This window comes from Alternaria infectoria, assembly GCF_024043175.1.
Source record: "Alternaria infectoria strain BMP 0036 chromosome Unknown scaffold_11, whole genome shotgun sequence".
In the NCBI taxonomy this organism is placed as follows: domain Eukaryota; kingdom Fungi; phylum Ascomycota; class Dothideomycetes; order Pleosporales; family Pleosporaceae; genus Alternaria; species Alternaria infectoria.
Genome location: NW_026250700.1, coordinates 11,146 through 27,702, shown reverse-complemented (window position 1 = coordinate 27,702; position 16,557 = coordinate 11,146). Strand labels below are relative to the sequence as shown.

At 49.8% G+C, this 16,557-nt stretch overlaps 5 protein-coding genes across 5 annotated transcripts; 3 read left to right on the top strand and 2 right to left on the bottom strand.

Moving 5' to 3' along the window:
• Positions 1-969: 969 nt before the first annotated feature.
• J4E92_006887 (uncharacterized protein) lies at positions 970-2,549 on the top strand (the record flags this gene model as incomplete). The annotated part of the gene is made up of 2 exons (XM_051498252.1): positions 970-1,394; positions 1,445-2,549. The coding sequence occupies 2 exons, from the start codon at positions 970-972 to the stop codon at positions 2,547-2,549; spliced, it is 1,530 nt and encodes a 509-aa protein (XP_051351186.1).
• A 298-nt stretch (positions 2,550-2,847) lies between these two features.
• On the bottom strand, positions 2,848-3,831 carry J4E92_006886 (uncharacterized protein; the record flags this gene model as incomplete). The annotated part of the gene is made up of 2 exons (XM_051498251.1): positions 2,848-3,044; positions 3,096-3,831. 2 exons carry the CDS (start codon positions 3,829-3,831, stop codon positions 2,848-2,850), a joined length of 933 nt encoding a protein of 310 aa, XP_051351185.1.
• Positions 3,832-8,455: 4,624 nt separating this feature from the next.
• On the bottom strand, positions 8,456-11,410 carry J4E92_006885 (uncharacterized protein; the record flags this gene model as incomplete). Its single annotated transcript, XM_051498250.1, has 3 exons — positions 8,456-9,503; positions 9,556-10,133; positions 11,252-11,410. The coding sequence occupies 3 exons, from the start codon at positions 11,408-11,410 to the stop codon at positions 8,456-8,458; spliced, it is 1,785 nt and encodes a 594-aa protein (XP_051351184.1).
• Positions 11,411-11,978: 568 nt separating this feature from the next.
• On the top strand, positions 11,979-13,592 carry J4E92_006884 (uncharacterized protein; the record flags this gene model as incomplete). Its single annotated transcript, XM_051498249.1, has 1 exon — positions 11,979-13,592. One exon carries the CDS (start codon positions 11,979-11,981, stop codon positions 13,590-13,592), a length of 1,614 nt encoding a protein of 537 aa, XP_051351183.1.
• Positions 13,593-15,309: 1,717 nt separating this feature from the next.
• J4E92_006883 (uncharacterized protein) lies at positions 15,310-15,944 on the top strand (the record flags this gene model as incomplete). Its single annotated transcript, XM_051498248.1, has 2 exons — positions 15,310-15,360; positions 15,417-15,944. 2 exons carry the CDS (start codon positions 15,310-15,312, stop codon positions 15,942-15,944), a joined length of 579 nt encoding a protein of 192 aa, XP_051351182.1.
• Positions 15,945-16,557: the final 613 nt, after the last annotated feature.

The following is a 16,557-nucleotide window of genomic DNA, read 5'->3' as shown; positions in this document are numbered from 1 at the left end:
TAAGTCAACCCATCGTTGACAAGATGATGATGCGTGATGTCATGGTGTGGAGAGTTTCGCGTCGATCTTGGCAGGGAAGCTGTCGGCTAGCGTCTGGGGTTTCCACATGTCGCGGGCCCCCCAACTCTCAAGTTAATGACACGACGCAATCGCGATCACTCAGCATCAAAAACGAGCGCGAAAGTCCAGGCGACACCCTCTTTCACTTGTGATGAGTTCTCTCGGTCTGGAAAGTCATCTGTGACCCGGTGCGCGATTGGAATCGCACCTGGGCACGTATGAGCATGTTTCGTGAAACAAACCAAGCTACCGGAGAACACCCATATCAGTAATCGGTCTTACATTCCTAGGAGACAGCGTGCACGAATAAAAGTAATGTCAAGGAGCCGAGTCAGAGGGCTCGGGATAGTGCGATGCGATGGTTCCTGCATCTTACGCTCATGCCCCGTCCTGCATTCGTCGCCCATCAGTCCCAAGGTTGTCTATCAACAGCCGCAGACCATGCATTACTTGCAGTGCGCAGCTTGGGTTCGAGCTTTCAGAAAACACATGCGCTCTGGCATCCTCGAGGAAGTCCGGCAAGTTAATCCTCCCCATGGTGGAAAAGCACTCGCAGACGGGTCTCCCATGTTCATCGCGTCTACATGAAGGTGCCACGCGTACGACACCTCTTGGCTTTTGTGTATAGTCCGCTAATACATCCCGTTGATGAGATTCGCGCACTCAAGCCGATAGAGAACTAACAATGGCCTCATTTCGGGCGCATGGCAGGACGGGTGCTTCGGCGCCGAAGCGTAATCATGCAAACAGCACACCAATGGTTTGGACAACGCGGAAGGCGATGGGATAGCTGATTACTGACCAGACATGAGGTAGAAGACATACGCTGTTTTTTCTGGATATAAAGAGGGTGCCCTGATAGCCATAGTCCCTACCACGCTCATTATACACAACTATCCACCACACACCATGCTTCGCCCCCATTGCGTCAGGCCTAGTGGTCTACTCGCTCTCATCTCGAATATCGTACTTTTTGGATCTCTCTTACCACGTGCTGCAGCGCAGGATGATGCCACCAAACTCAAAGACTGCTTAAGTAGCTCCACCATCTTAGCCTCTTTGGCGACCTTTCCTGATGCTACAAACTGGGATACCATTACGTCCCCATGGGCACTGCGATTCAACCCAGAACCAGCCGCAGTTGTTGTTCCGCGCAACCAAGACGAAATCGCTGCTGCGTTGGCATGCGCCGTAGATGCGGGTGTCAAGGTCTCACCGCTAAATGGAGGACATTCCTATGGAGCTTATGGGCTGGGTGGCGTGGATGGAGCGCTTGTGATCAACATGGAGCGCTTCACGGAGACTACATTCGACGAGGCTACTGGTTTATTCACGTAAGTGTCCGCGCAATCAACTTCAACTTACTCTGTGCTAATGACCATAGCTATGGCGGTGGAAGCCGAGTTGGGCCAGCTGCAACATGGCTTTGGGAGAACCACGGGCGTCACTTCCCCCACGTCCGAGCTAATTGGGTAGGCCTTTCTGGGTCTTCCATCGGTGGTGGCTTTGGAACCACCAGTCGTTTTCTCGGTATTCCTATGGATAATCTCGACAGCGTCAAAGTGATGCTATACAATGGCACAGTGGTCACTGCTTCCCGCACGGAAAACCCAGACCTGTTCTTCGTTGTTCAAGGCGCAGGCTCTTCTTACGGCATCATTCTGTCTCTGACAACACGCACTTGGAAACCAGAGTTCGACATTGTCACAAACTTCACGATCTCACTTGGTGCTGTCGACCTTGACACAGGCGTCCAAGCCCTAATTGATATCCAGGATTGGGCCATGACTAAAGCACCCGATACCTTCGCTCTGCGATGGCAACTGGCAGGCGAATGGAATGGCAGTGGGTACTTCTATGGTAACCCGGACGAGTTTGATGCTCTCTTCGCTGGCCTGGTCGAACGTCTCCCAAATACTACAACAACTACTGTGCGAACGGCGGATTTCTGGGCTATGGAGAACTTTGCCGTTCCACAGATCAACGGAACTACCGACGCCTTCCCTCCGCGCAGCATGTACCTGCAAGCACTGGTTCTGCGCAAAGATCAGCCTTTTACCTTCGAGTCCGCCAAAGCGCTCTACCAGTACACAACAATCGCCTTCAACCGCACTGACCTGACTGAGTTTGGCTTCTTGGACTTATGGGGTGGCGTGTCTAGGGATGTTGACGACTCAAAGCAGGCGATGGCTTACTCCAACAACCAGTGGCTCATCCGCTGGGAAGGACGTCTTGCTAACGGCCTAACCCAATGGCCTGCTGACGGCATTGAGTATATGCAAGCTGGTTTCCGACCTTTCCAGGATCAGCTGAAGAAGGAGGGTGTACCACTAAGGGGCTTTGTGAATTACAGAGATACGGAGCTCTCCGTTGACGAATGGAGCGTGAGGCTATACGGGGACAACTTTGAGAAGATGAAGAGGATCAAGTCGAACCTAGATCCGCAGGGTGTCTTTACGACGCATGCGCAAAGCATTCCCTCATCCTGATTTATCGACAAATGGAGTTTAGGATCAAGTCTCTGTTAAGTGGTTCATCAGATGCAGACGCTTGTCAGGATTGACTTTGGCTTTTGCATGTATATAGGCGGTTGGCTGAATTGGGGTCGAATTCACGTCATTCACTGTGAAGGGCGATTGGTAAACATCAATTGAAACGTACTGCAACATGGCTTTGACAAGTTTCGATGCACCGAACCGGCCATTCTGATTCATTAAATCTATGTTATATACAAGAAGATGCGCTGTCTTAAGAGTCTAATACAGACTATCAACTAGCGCTGGCTGTCTAACAAGTCAGGTCAAAGAACGGCGTGTTGTTCTGAAGGGGCGTGATAGCAAAAGACAAGTCGGTCTGCGCGGCATTGGCGTCCTTCAAGGTGTACCAGAAGGTGTTGCGGGTACCGAAGAGCGAGCAGCCAACTTCGTCCCAGTAACGCTTCGAGTTCTCGAGAGAGGCAACGGCGGAGCCAGAGTTAGGGCCAACTATACTTGTATTAGTATGATCATCATCTAGAGGATTATTCCACAACTTACTTCGTGGCCAACCGGTCTCAGTAACCCAAACAGGCTTTCCATCAGATACACTCTCTGTCTGACCAAGACCCGCAAAGAAGTTCTCACGTGCCAGGTCGATCGAGTTTGGCCTCGTGGTCTCGAAGTATGGGAATGAGTTGTGACCAAGCCAGTTCACGCTGCGCGCAACACCGCGGTTCTCAGGCAGAACCCAGGCAGTGAATGTGTCGACATGGCCGATAGGCTTGCCCTCGAGCGCGGTGCCACGGATCCAGTCGCGCATCCAACCAATGTAACCCTCAATCTCAGCACCAGTAGCACCAGCGCCAGCGTTGTTCTGTACACCTTGCGGGCTGCTGCGGTACAAGTCCTCAGACCCTACGCTGATGCCGATAATCTTGTCTGTGAAAGCGGTTCCGAGTTCCCTGGCGCCACGAATCAGGGCGTTGAGTTCGTTCTCGTATGCCGCACGGCCGGCACTGGCCCAGAGACCGACGAGGAGTTGAGTGTCGGTGTCGATGGCTGCTTGGAAGGCAGAGATGGGATCGGCCGCGGTTCCGCATTGAACCGAAGTGTAAAGACGGGCTGTGTTGAAGCCCGAAGCTTGTGGCAGGCTCTTCGCCTCATTGAAGAAGCGAACGAAGTCGTTGTAGCCGCGGCATGATCCGTCTGCGTTGGTGGCACCGTAGTTGAAGCCTTTGCTCTGAGCGACGGCGGTGGTCGCAAGGGCGAGGATAGACGCAGCTTTGGCCCACATGTTGAGAATTAAGAATAGGGTATTAAGTCTAGTAAAACGAAGGGATACAGATGTAGAAGCCAGGGATGGAGCAACCTTTTATTCCTCTGTAGAGCTGAAGATTAAAATAGAACGTTTGCCCCTGCGCATCATCGCTGGCTGCATGCCAATCCAGATGACGTGGATGAGGCTCGTACTTTTCTTTGCCAAGCGTTGTTGAATGGCGATCTGCCGAGCGCCATGCTGGGCGAAAAGCCCTTTCGAGAAGTCTCCCTGTAGACGGTTGCGCGAGGCCTCATCTACACAAGCAAACATATGACTGTGTGCGACGCAAGCTGCTGTGCGTTTGCGCCAAAGAAAATGGGCAAACCTGGGGAAAGTTGCCAGGACGACAGCTAGTTCTCGTGATGATGCAGCCCTAGGAGGCGACCGTCGACATGTGCCATGCGCATTAGCACGAATACGATCGATATCCCGGGCAGCCGAATCGGATTTGCGCTGGTCTCGAACGCGCGGTGTGGTGAGGATGCGGTCAAGTCGCAGCTGCCCAGACGGAAGATGTGGGGTAGGGAATCATAGCGGCGCGAGGGTGCGGACCAAGTTGCATTGCGGACAATTTCCCGCCGGGACAGCCTCGCTGCCCTTTGCCTTGCGACATTCTTGACTAGTCGTGGCACCAACGAATTATCGCTGTGCGACGAAGTTTGCTAATTGTTATTCACGCAGTCTCGGAATAAAGGCTGCGGGACAGGACTTGGATCATACTAAGGTACACGCAGGAACGCTGACCCGAGGCGGTGCGGTGGCTCACCGGTTGTCTAGCGAGGCATGGGCCTTACTGAGCCTGAACAGTTGCGCACGGTGCGACAGACGTCGTGTTGCTGGTCCAGAGCCTTCTTTTGTTTTTGAGGGATCCTGAACAAAAGATGAACTTCTTCTCGTCTTCCATCGGTGACGGATGGTGGCGGTGCTTAGTCGTCGGAATGTCGCGTTGATCGCGCTGGTGCCGCCTAGGTAAACCTTGGAACATTCCACTCACGGACACGATAATGACTACGATCACGCAGTGTTGTTCTATAGTACCCACCACGCGAGAGGCACGGTGAATAGATGTGGAAATGAACCTGTGAGCAGCAAAGAGCCCTGTTCTGTTTGTGCAATATCGCGGTCCTTTTTGTATGAAACGCACTTGGCTTAGACATTTGCTTAACATAGGTTCTCTTCACTACTCTTGATTAGAGCCTAGAACACACTTCATACTGCTTTTTCATCCACGTAAAGTCACGGGTGGGCCAACACAAAATCGGGGCTTCACATCCTCAAATGCTAAGTGACAGATAAAAAAAGAAGGGAGAATGCGGCTTCGTACACGACAAATCGACAGCTAATTTACCGGGCTAATACAAGAAGGTTTCATACAACCTGAAGATCACCCCAAACTCATAAGCGACGTTATTACCTCCTCACTTTCAAATACAGAAAATGCTGAAACTTGACTGAGAAATCGAGCCTGGAAGGGTGATGGTCTGCATACCTTTTCCAAATCAAGGTATCTCGGAACGATTTCTCTGTGACGAGAACGAAGATCGACCGTCAAGTACCAACAGGACTCGCAGACGATTGTGAGTCGTGCCGTCGAAATTCAGCCACCGAAAACCAGAGCGCGTACCTCTATACTTTCCCTCGGAGCCAAGACGTCTTCATCGCCCAGACTGAACGATGCGTGCGGGCAGCCTTTGCACCGGGTTAGTCTTCTCTTACATGCGATGACAAGGAGCACAGATCTGAGGCTAAACGACACTGACCGTGGGTACCATTTGCATTGGAATCGTAGATCCTGAACATAGCAACCTCGTCTGGCTGTTGATCGCGGAGGTAATACCAGCGGTGATCACGGCTATGCAGAACAAAGTACGACTCTCCGACGAAGTGTTTGCGAACGTAGTCAGTGGCGAGGAGGTCTTGGGTTCGCAGTGTCTGCGTATCACAGAAAGCCAAAGGCCAATTTTCTACGAGCCGAAGAGGTCGCCACACGCTATGCCATTATAAGCTGAGCTGGAAGAAGCTCTCGCTGTGTCAAGTCTTACTTGATAATTCGCACTCGTTCTTGCAGCAGCATGTCTGCTTCAGCAGGAAGATGCTGTCGAACGCGACCGACTGCACCTATAGGGGTTTGATCTTATGTTTCACCAATTATGTTAGCGCAGCCTCGTGATAGCAATGGCGTGTGCACCAATACCAATGTGAGGGTAGATTGCTGGCATGAGCTTGTCGACAGGGTCCGACAGATTCAATGTTCTTTTGAGGAAAGCTTCCTCGCTCATGCTCTTTCTCACCTATCGGGGCAATTAGCAATTATTCTTGCATACGTGTAGCGGAAAGGTACAGTTAATACGCACACGCCAATCAAACACTTCTACACGTCTCGCGCCCTCCGTCTTGTTCATGATCAGCTTCTTTATCTCATCATGATACGTCTTTTCGATATCCGCTACGCTATCGAAATTGCTGATTTCCGTTTTGTGCCGGAGAATTTCGAAACCATTCTCATCTATCGTGAAACGTGTCTCACGTCCCCGTAGATCATGTATGGTGGCATCGTGAGTTTGGAACGTAAGATTCGTCCGAGGCTCATCTGCGTACTTCTCAGGTAGTTCGATGAAGAGCTTGTAAGGCTTTTCTGTTAAATAAACATCGTTCCAATTGGCGTAGGAAAGTTGGGCCTGCACATTCTGCTCTTGGAAGGTCACCATAGCCGGAAGTTAGGGCGATGAATCTTACGATGCAAGCCGGACGATACAGTACTTATATGTGAGCACCATTACATAAGTGCCTACAAACGGCAAATCACTGGTGGCATGTTCCTGATCCATACATGCATCCTGCGTGTCTCTCAACAGGGGTCTAACCCGTAAAAGTTAGCAGCTAATGAAGCAATTGGACCACCCAGTGTCGTGAGGACAGAACGACGTGTATTAATCTGCTCAGAACACTATCAAAAGTCATCCTTAGCCCAACCATTCCTTATACCCTGCGAGCCAACTGGAAAAGACTGTGGATGGATTTTCGCTCGCTTTCCCTGACCCTGCCTTGGTTGTGACTATCGCAAGTTGACTCCTCAAAGACGTGGCTACATCGGGTGGTCAATCAGTCGTGAGACTACCGCGTGGAAAGGTTCAGCACTCACTTGCTAGCCTGCCATGGACTCAAAGGAGCATTCCTTGGTAGCCTGGACGTACTCTGGAGCTTTTTCTGTTTTGTCTTCTTTCTCAAGCTTTTGGACAATAGACTTCCAAGGGGCAGTACGCTCAGCTTGCTCGACTTGAGGCGGGGTTTGAGCTTGAGCGGGCATGTTGATAGCTAGAAGAATGTGTTTCAACGAATCGTGGGTTGATTGAAGAATCTTTGCAAAGTGACGAAGAATCCATGCGAAGGTTTCCAACAATGTTATATGTCCAGCACCGAGCACACGTGAATTGAAAACCGGCCTAACTCCGGAAACCTCACCGGCTATGCTCACTCTCCACTCGACCAGATGCATAATGCTCTGTCTTGGATAGATGCAATCAATATTGAATGCTTGTACATTGGGTAAAGATTGCATGAAGACCGTGTAACACATCCGCTCTTCTCCGTTTCCGGTGAAAATGCATCTACTACCACATGCGTTGCATTGCGTATGACCGTCGTACCACGAGTCAACATATCTCAAGAAGCATAGTAATTGGTCCTCCAGGAAGCGGGGTCAATGCATGAAGCATGCAGCCTTCGAATTCGCATTCAGCCGGTGCAGAGTGTGATGTGGATGATAAGCGCCAGCTCGACAAGGCTGATCGCAGTGTCAGATAACAGCCCGTGATGGTCAATATGCCAATCACGGATCCCTGATAGCACGTTGCCACGATGCAGAAGCATTGTCTGGCCAATCGGCAACGTAGTCGAAACTCTGCTGTATCTTTACTCCCCCACATGCACAACAGTGTATATTTCCATTTCCGGCGTGATGCTTTATCGTAAGACTAGAAGAGTGATTCCACCAATGGGCTACATCGGACTTGGCATCTGTTGGCCTGCAGAAGTGGATGAATGACCATCGACGATCGGCCGCCTACCCCTACCAGCTGACATGCTGACAGCCCCCGCGGCTCTTTTGGAGAGATTGGGACGATAAATGGGTAGTCAGACTAGGGCATAGAATGTACACCCAACAACAGACTCCAAGAGATGTCTTCTCAACGAAATCATATGTACAATCAGAAACTGGCCAACAAAATCATCGTAGACAGCTTCAATGGATACATCATCTGACTGATTGTGTCTCCACTGCGATCCGATATGTCCATGGTGCCACATAGTCGAACAAGATTGGATCGCATTCAGCAGAGCCTTGTCCGAAAGCAGGGAAATCATGAGCTAGCAGCTGCTTCACAGCTGCCTTCGCCTCGGATATCAGCGATTCTCCAATAGCTTTGTCGTCTGGATTGTCTGGCGATTCTCTCAAGGTCAATCCCATGTAGAATTTAGCGCGGGCTTCGATCTCGCTGTACAGTTTGCGTTTACGACATTGCGCTAAAACCCCAGAAAGATAAGGCCTAGGCGCTATTAGTCACTTCGATTCACTGTAGCGAGGCTTAGTCAGAGACACTTACTTGGCTTTGGAGAAATCATGCAGCGTGTAATGAATCACCCCCAGCATCAAACGACTTTGAAGTGTCATCAGATTCGATCGTCCCAACTTGAGAAGCCGATGCTCCAGAACTTGTTCATGCTCGGAGATTGCAGCCTCTATTTGTCCGGCCTGGAACATGACCGTGGCACAATCGAACCTGAACAAGACACCCAGAAGGCCAAAATTCCCCATCCTCAGAAGCTTCGATGCATGTTGAGCGTAATCAACGGCCTTGGCTCTTTCGCCCCGATAGATGAGAACATAAGCCATGTGATGGTAAAACTTCGCGTACTCGTATGGGAAGTCAGTCTCTTTGCCCCAAGATTTGTACTTCTCAATGACAATGGTACAATGTTTCTCGATGTCTTCGTACCGATTGAACTGCTGCCAACTACAAATACGATCGGTAATCGCATTGTAATAGCGAATTTCCTCTTCCAACGTCATGTCTGCCTGTGGAATAGTATCAACGTAGTGTTGACGAATCTCAAGCGCCTTTTCGCGATACTGAAGCCCTTCTGTACGCTGAGTAATCCCCACGGTGTCCGTAAGTATACCGAGGATGACGTAGATGTCCGATCGTTCCATGGCCCAACGGTCCCAGCCGATGCTATCCAGGACCTTCTCTGCGGTCAACATCAGACTCTTAGCGTCGTTTGATAAGCCTCGATCCCATACGTTAAGGCCAACAGACGAGAGAAGGACCGCAAAGTCGAGCGAACCTTTGATCGGAGGCTGAGCACGGAGGAAGGCCGATTCCAAGGTCAGCAGCTGTGGGAGGTATGCTTCAATCTGAGGCCATTTCTCAGATTCTGGCTGTTGTAGCGGTGATGGACGAGGAAATACCCGTCCCAGAAGGTAGCAGGCACGCTCGAAGAAGACTTTACGATGGGCCGGATCCTGGTCCAGCTTGTGTAGCACGACTCTTTGAAGGGACCGATGTGTAGTCAGATATGTATCATCTTTGCCACCTTCTCGCTTGATAAGATGACTATTGCGCAGGCTGGCAATAGCATTGAGGAATCTAGACCCATGTTAATCAATGCATTCGTCTCTAGGTATGAACTGCTACTCACCGTTGACGATTGACCGGACGCAGAAACTCAAAGTTTTCATCTGGCACGTCCACCAAAAGCATCTTTTCTGGGACACCATCAGGGTTGAAAAATGCAAGAACATTCAGAAGGGACTTTGCATCCTCGTGCAGTTTGGAGAAGGCGAGATCGAAAACGGCTCCTGGGTACTTGTCGTACATCCACCTATCACGATGATGCTGTTCGTCAAGTAATCCACTTGATGAGCGGTATATGTCCAGACATTCTTCGAGGGAACATCGTGACTGAGCGATGAACCCACTGAGATGGCTGATCCATAAGGGTAATCCACCCACCGCAGATGATATCTCTTTTGCAAGCTCTTCTTGTCTCTTGATGTCAGTGTCACTCTTTGAAGTTTCGGTCTGCGCTAAAAGCATCTCTGATCCTTCATGTGAGTCCATGGGCTTCAGTGGTATGTTATAATCAGCCCAGCGTACAGTATCGCATGGAGTTTGGGTTGTGACAATGATGGCCCCGTGACTTTTGACCGAGGTTGGCCAAATGGTTGCAACAGTATCAAACTCGTCCAAGTTGTCCATAATCAGCAGCCATGTGAGCTCTGTGATTGTTAGTCAAAGCCAAGCTTTTGGTATTCAAGGATGTACCTGTGTTTTCGAGCCAATCGAAGATTCGTGAATTGCGACGTCCCGCATTGATATCGTCGATGATATTCAGCTTATTTCCAATGGCTGTGAAGCTTTTCAAGAGCTCGATGGACGTTTCAGTCCGAAGCCAGAAGATCGCTTGGTAATATGACCTATATCTGTAAGTATATTCGAGGGCTAGTTGAGTCTTACCGACGCCCCCCATGCCGTGTATGGCACACGATATTGGTTCGCCAGCTTGATTTGAGTTGGATAGATGCTTGTGCAGAAGCTTCAACTGCTCGACTCGGCCCGAAAACAAGTGGTTTCGCTTCCACGTTATTGTATGAACGAAGGAAGGCGATGCCGATGACGGTTCTCCAGCGGGATTTGAGTTCAGTAGTGTGAGTGATGTCCCCGATGTAACAGTGCTAGGCGCGTTTGACTGTGGGGAGAGGCGTTGGACAAGTTCCTCCTGATTGCCAGAGACGCTTTTACTGAGATTGCGCATTTCGCCCAGCGTTAGCGCAACATTGCGTTTGTGGGCAATCTCAGCTCTCTCTTCGAAGCGCTCTTTATGTGTGCGGATGGCTGATTTGACACTCTTCAGTCCTTTGATGTGCGATGAGGATACCAAGTTCCTGATTATGTTCACTAGTTGCGGCGATAGATCAGCGGCGTTAAAGAAGACCCTCACATGACATACTTACTGGCAGGACTGTGATGAACGTACTTCACCAAACAGATACAAAAGTCCAGATAGTCTTCATATAGGCTGCGCAGGTGGAGCTGTAGGGTAGCATCTGATTGGTAAAGTTCGAGATACTCCGCGAAACGAGGTAGCGTATGTTGGAGGTCTTGCAGTTCCGCCATGATATCGTCCAGGAACTTTGAGAATCGGCAAGCGCAATAAAGGACAGTCAGCATACTCTACTTCAAACAAATAAACACAATAACACAATACCGACCTCGATTACTATGAGAAGACTGCCCCAAATAAGGGATGCACATGAGTTGCTTTGGGTGCATGTTGAGATAGCCTTGGTGAAGGATGCGACGTGGTCGAGATGTGGGGTGAGCCTCTCTCTGACCATGGAACTTGTTGTCTTGTCGATGTACGTGTCCGCGATGCCGTTCAATGAGGCTTCAAACGTGTTCAAATCTGTAACGCTGTTGGTGACGTTGATCTTGGCGCGCTCGAGTGCAGTGCGCTTCTTGCTAAGGGCCTCGGCCCATGCTGAATCGGTCATCGCCCCTGTCGTGCACCTCTTGTGTAAAGGATACCGAACAAGCGGAGCGTAGGCGTTGTCCAAGGCTCATTTTGGTGGGAAACAGGCAGTTATGGGAAGGACGCAACGAACAATGCATGGCGCCTCTGACTGGCTTGTGTGACGAGCAGGCGGCGTGCAATTAGGGCAGGCATAGAGCTGAGTATGCCTACAGATGCTTCGGGTCGGGTGCAGTTAGATCTAGCCGACGCGATATCAGGCTTGGGAACGGATGCAATCAGGTCGCGTTCGTGCCATGTCAGTGGTGGCGAGCAAGAACGCCTTCTGCTGATTGAAGCCAGGATCGGGACAACTTGGGTGGCCTGTGCTCGTGCAGGTGTGGTTCCAATCAAACTGCCCTCGGGCTTCGCACGCGCGCACCGCCGATCGTCATCCACGCAGAACATTGCGCGATCATCTAAGCGTCGCAACGAGTGTTAGTTCAAGCGATGTAGAGATTCTGTATAAGTCTGTCACCTCCCTCGCATTTGCAGTGCTCACTTCACGCCCCGCCTTTGTAACTACGAGACCTGTCTTCGAGTAGAACAAAATGGCGTCCGATACCTCTCTCATCAATCGATTATGCAACGTTCGAAAAGATGCCGAAAGTATCATGGAGATCAGTGGTACCCCAGGCGCCGCTATCGCTGTCATGCACGAAGGCGAGTTGGTCCATTCAGAATATTTGGGGCTGCGTGACCGAGAGAATCAGCTCCCCGTGGACGAGGAGACCATTTTTCCATGCGCATCGCTGACCAAGGCTGTCTTTTCTGCTGCAATGGCTATATGTGTGGAAGAGGGTCTTTTTGATTGGAATACACCTGTCAAAGATATCGTGCCTGGCTTTCACACGCAAGACGAGACGCTACATCAACAGATGACTCCAGTCGATTGCCTCTCACATCGAGCCGGTATGCAGTCAACACTTTATTGGGTTGGCAGCAATAACAAGATACTTGTCCCGAATGACAAGAGCCTCGACTTCGTCAACGACCTGCAGCGCGTTCAGCGGTTTCGCGATTACTACCTGTACAATAATCTCGGCTATGAGATCGCTTCACACATCCTCACGAATGTCTCTGGTGGAGCTTGGGACGAGGTTTTGCACAAACGTATCTTCGAGCCGCTGGATATGGCACGAACTGGTACGCGAGCGTACTTTCGGGCCGACAACGTAGCGAAGACTTACATGACCCTGGACGATGCTAGTAATGTCGAGATTACCCCGATGCTGTCAGGCGGCGATACCGTAGGTGGTCCTGGATCTGCTATGCGAAGCTGCATCAAAGATCTGGTGAAGTTGTATGCTAGCTTTCTGAACGCCGGAAAACACCAGTTCGAGTCAGGCACAACATCAACTCCAGGCTCGCCGTTGAAACAAGTACCTTTCCTCTGGTCACCCAAAGTCTCGATGAATCCAATAACGTTTCGCGAGACCTCCTATGCTTTGGGATGGGCCCGTGTCCAGACACCTGGGCCCATGGGCGCCATTGGTATCAACCCTTCGCTCGTGGCGCCGTCACAAGTCCCTCTGGTCGGCCGTGGAATACCTTCAAGGCTCATCTTGTACCATCAGGGATGTATGCCGGGAAACCTCGCTGCAATAAATCTGATACCAGAGACCCGGGGCGCTGTCTTGATCCTCACTAATTCGCTTGCTCTGAACGACGCGGCAGACTGGCTCGGCGAATTATATCTCGAAGCTTATCTCGACGTCCAGCAAAAGAACGACTACGTATCTTTGGCTCAGGTGTCCGCTCGTAACGCGCTTGATTGGTACCCAAAACTTGAGGCGGAGCTGTCACGCACAAAGTCATCTGAGCCACCGCCGAGGGAGTTGCTTGCGTACGCAGGAACATATCGCAACTGTGCTCGGACAATCGTGCTGCAGGTATTGGTAAACGATCAAAGTGGGTCTCTGAATGTTATGTTCGAGGGACTTGAGGACGAAGTGTGGACCTTGTTTCACAATCATGCTGACGTGTTTACTTGGTTGGTTCCAAGGAATACACTCGCCCGGCGAGGACGCTTCACTACAAGTTGGTTCGACAGTGAATACTTCAAATTCAACTTCTACACGCACCCTGACGAACACCACATACTCGGGCTTACATGGAAGCACGACCCTTCGCTTTGCGGGCCACAACGGTTCATAAAGGAATGAATGGCTACTAGATACGAGAACGAAAAACACCAAAAGCAATGTCAACTCAGCGCGTTTCAACAGACAGTTCCCCAATTTGACTCTCTCTTACAAAACCCTCTTTAAAGATCTCCCGGCTCGATCTTCGTAACTGTTGGGTCGAGTCTTGGATCGTATTTGGCAACATCTGCCAATGGGGCGTATTTCTCGCAGAGGTAGCACATGTCGTTGAAGGCACTAGCATGTGTGAGCTTAGAGGGATGATGATGCCGACGAACAACACTGAAAATGCTTACATCTTTCGTGTGATGATGCCTGGTTCTGTTGCTGACCAGTTCAAATTACACTTCAAGCTGTACAATCTATTTCGATCATCCCACTCGGCAGCAGGCTCTGCGGGAGGACACAGCTCTAGGTATGCGTTCCTGTAAGCTTTCGTCCCAAGCTTCTGCGCATATATAACTCGCCATATGCCGATCTCCATCTCGTTGTGGGCGTAGTATGAGCCAGCATCAAAGATCACGGGCGATCCGTTTCTTCGATTGGTACCGACATTAGCATCCCACAAGTCGCCGTGTATGAGGGAGGGCTTTATAGGAATTCCATCTGAGGACAAAGACCCCAACAGTCGCGGAACAACTTTTAAGATGACATGATCTGCCACCCGCTCCAATTCTGGCCACTGGCCGCAAGCTGCTGCGTCCAGATCCACCCGAGTGCGAAGTAGGTTTGCGAAAAACCTCGCCCAGTCTTGTTCCCACTCTACAGGATGCGGAAGTGGGCCATCACAGGTTGTTACAGCGAATCCAAATTTTCCGGTCGGCGAGTGGCTCTGTAGATGCATCTGTACTAGCGCCGAAGCAAAAGCTTGCGGATCAGGCAACGTGTCGTCCAGATCCAGGAAGTCCTCTACCATGAAATGAACTTCGGATTGGATTGCATGAAGACGAAATGCTCCAGATCCGTGAACCACTGGGACTAGACCCGTAATGACTTCCTCAATGGTCTCCAGAGACTTGCACTCGCCTCTAAGCATCATAGCCCCTTCTTCACCAATAGCGCACTTAAGTGCTCGTCAGAGCTTGCTGGTGATTATAGTGCTATGATGCATACCTTGACGAAGAAGTCCTTGGGTTCCCCATGCGCGGTCTTTGTTCGGATACGGCCAGTGGCCGAGAAGTCTGACTTTCCGAACGGCTCTGCAGAAATGACTCGGACTGTAGATGGTAGGACTGTGTATCTTGAGTACTGAGTGAAGTGCTCAATGGGTAAACGTACCTTTCAAAACATCTTCATGCAAGGGGAATGAACCTTGGATGTCAGTCAACGCACCGGCTCTCGTAACGACACCACTCGAGAGAAATCGTGGCACATCTGGATGCATTCTTTCTTTTCTTGGATCGTCGAGTCTGGGTTTACTGCATTTCAAAACAAGAGGGATTCACTGCTTTTACCTCGTATGGTGTCACCGCAGATACACTGAGACAATGTCGCTAGATGCGTACAAGTGCCATGTGACGGGTTTCGCAGCTTAGGCTCATCTTGCTAAGAGAGCAGCATGCATCCCTGCTGATTTACGCCGTGTCGCAAGGGTTGCATGCATGAAGAGAGCATGGTCATGCATTGTAAGCAGCCCACCGGTCAAGATAAACACTACCCCGCTCCCAGCCCGACCTACATATTGGGCTCGCCATGCCGAGCAGTAGAACAACTGTAGCACTCGCGGCCCGAAGATAAGATGTCTCGTGAAAGTGTCCGTTTGCTCGATGTCGGAGTTACTGCATTTGGAGTTAGTTGGCAAAAGATGCATTTGCTCTAGCGAGTATCCAAGCTTACTGATAACAGCTCTACGCATCTGACTACGACTTCAATGCGTCCAACCTTGTCCTTGATGCGCTTCCCGCAATCATACCTCTTTCTGGCGGTCGTATACATCTGCGTATACTCAAATACCCTGAGATTCCAGTGACCTTTGAGAGTGTCTCAGCCGCAATCACCGACATTTGGAATACACCAAGCGCCGAGTGGGTTACCAACCTCGCAGATTTGACGTCGAAAAAGGTCGAATATGAACAGACCTGGAAGGCCCTGGGTCAGCCAGATCTTGTTCTCCATATAGGGCAAATGCGCAGCTTTGCAGGATACTCACTCGAGAGGCTCGCGAACAGAGACGGATACGAACGTAGAGATCTGGAAGACAAGGTACCGGAGACATCACCTCATCTAGACGAACACGACACATCGGTGGAGCGTAAGTTCGCGTTCACAAAGGAGATATTGTACCCGGCAGTGGACATCGAGAAGGTTGCAGCGAAAGTGAGGGGCGCCTTGCCGGTACAGTGTATGGTCGCATCGAGTGCCTATTGGTTCTAACCACAGCCTTCTAGGACACGCTTATTCGGGCCTCAAGCGATGCAGGGCGGTTCATTTGTGAGTATACTTTCTACAGCTCACTTGCTGAGCTCGCACGACGCGAAAGGGCAACAAACACGGCGTTATTCCTGCATGTTCCTGCGAAGTGCTCGAAAGACGAGGTCAAAGACGGCGTCGCTGTTGTTATCGCGTACTTAGACGCTGTACTAGAGACTATGCATTAGACTAGTAATTTGTAAATAATTTTATACTACTTCTCGCACTATTAATAGGTTTATAGTACTATTATAGAGCTTAAAAATTTAAAATTATTAAATACTCTACTTATAGAGCTATATATACTTAACTTATACTATATAAAAGTATAGCTACTAATTAGTAAACTAGAAGTAGTTATTTAATTAAGTATAAAATATAATTATAGTAATTATTACTATAAGTATAAAATATATTAGTATTTTAGTATATTAGCTTTCTATACTATACTTAGTAAAGAATATTAAAACTCTAAATAATTATATATACTATAAGGTATATAAGCTAAAACTTAAAATAAAAGTAATATAATAAGCGCGTAGTATAAAATATAGCGTAAAAAATTTAAATAAAAGTA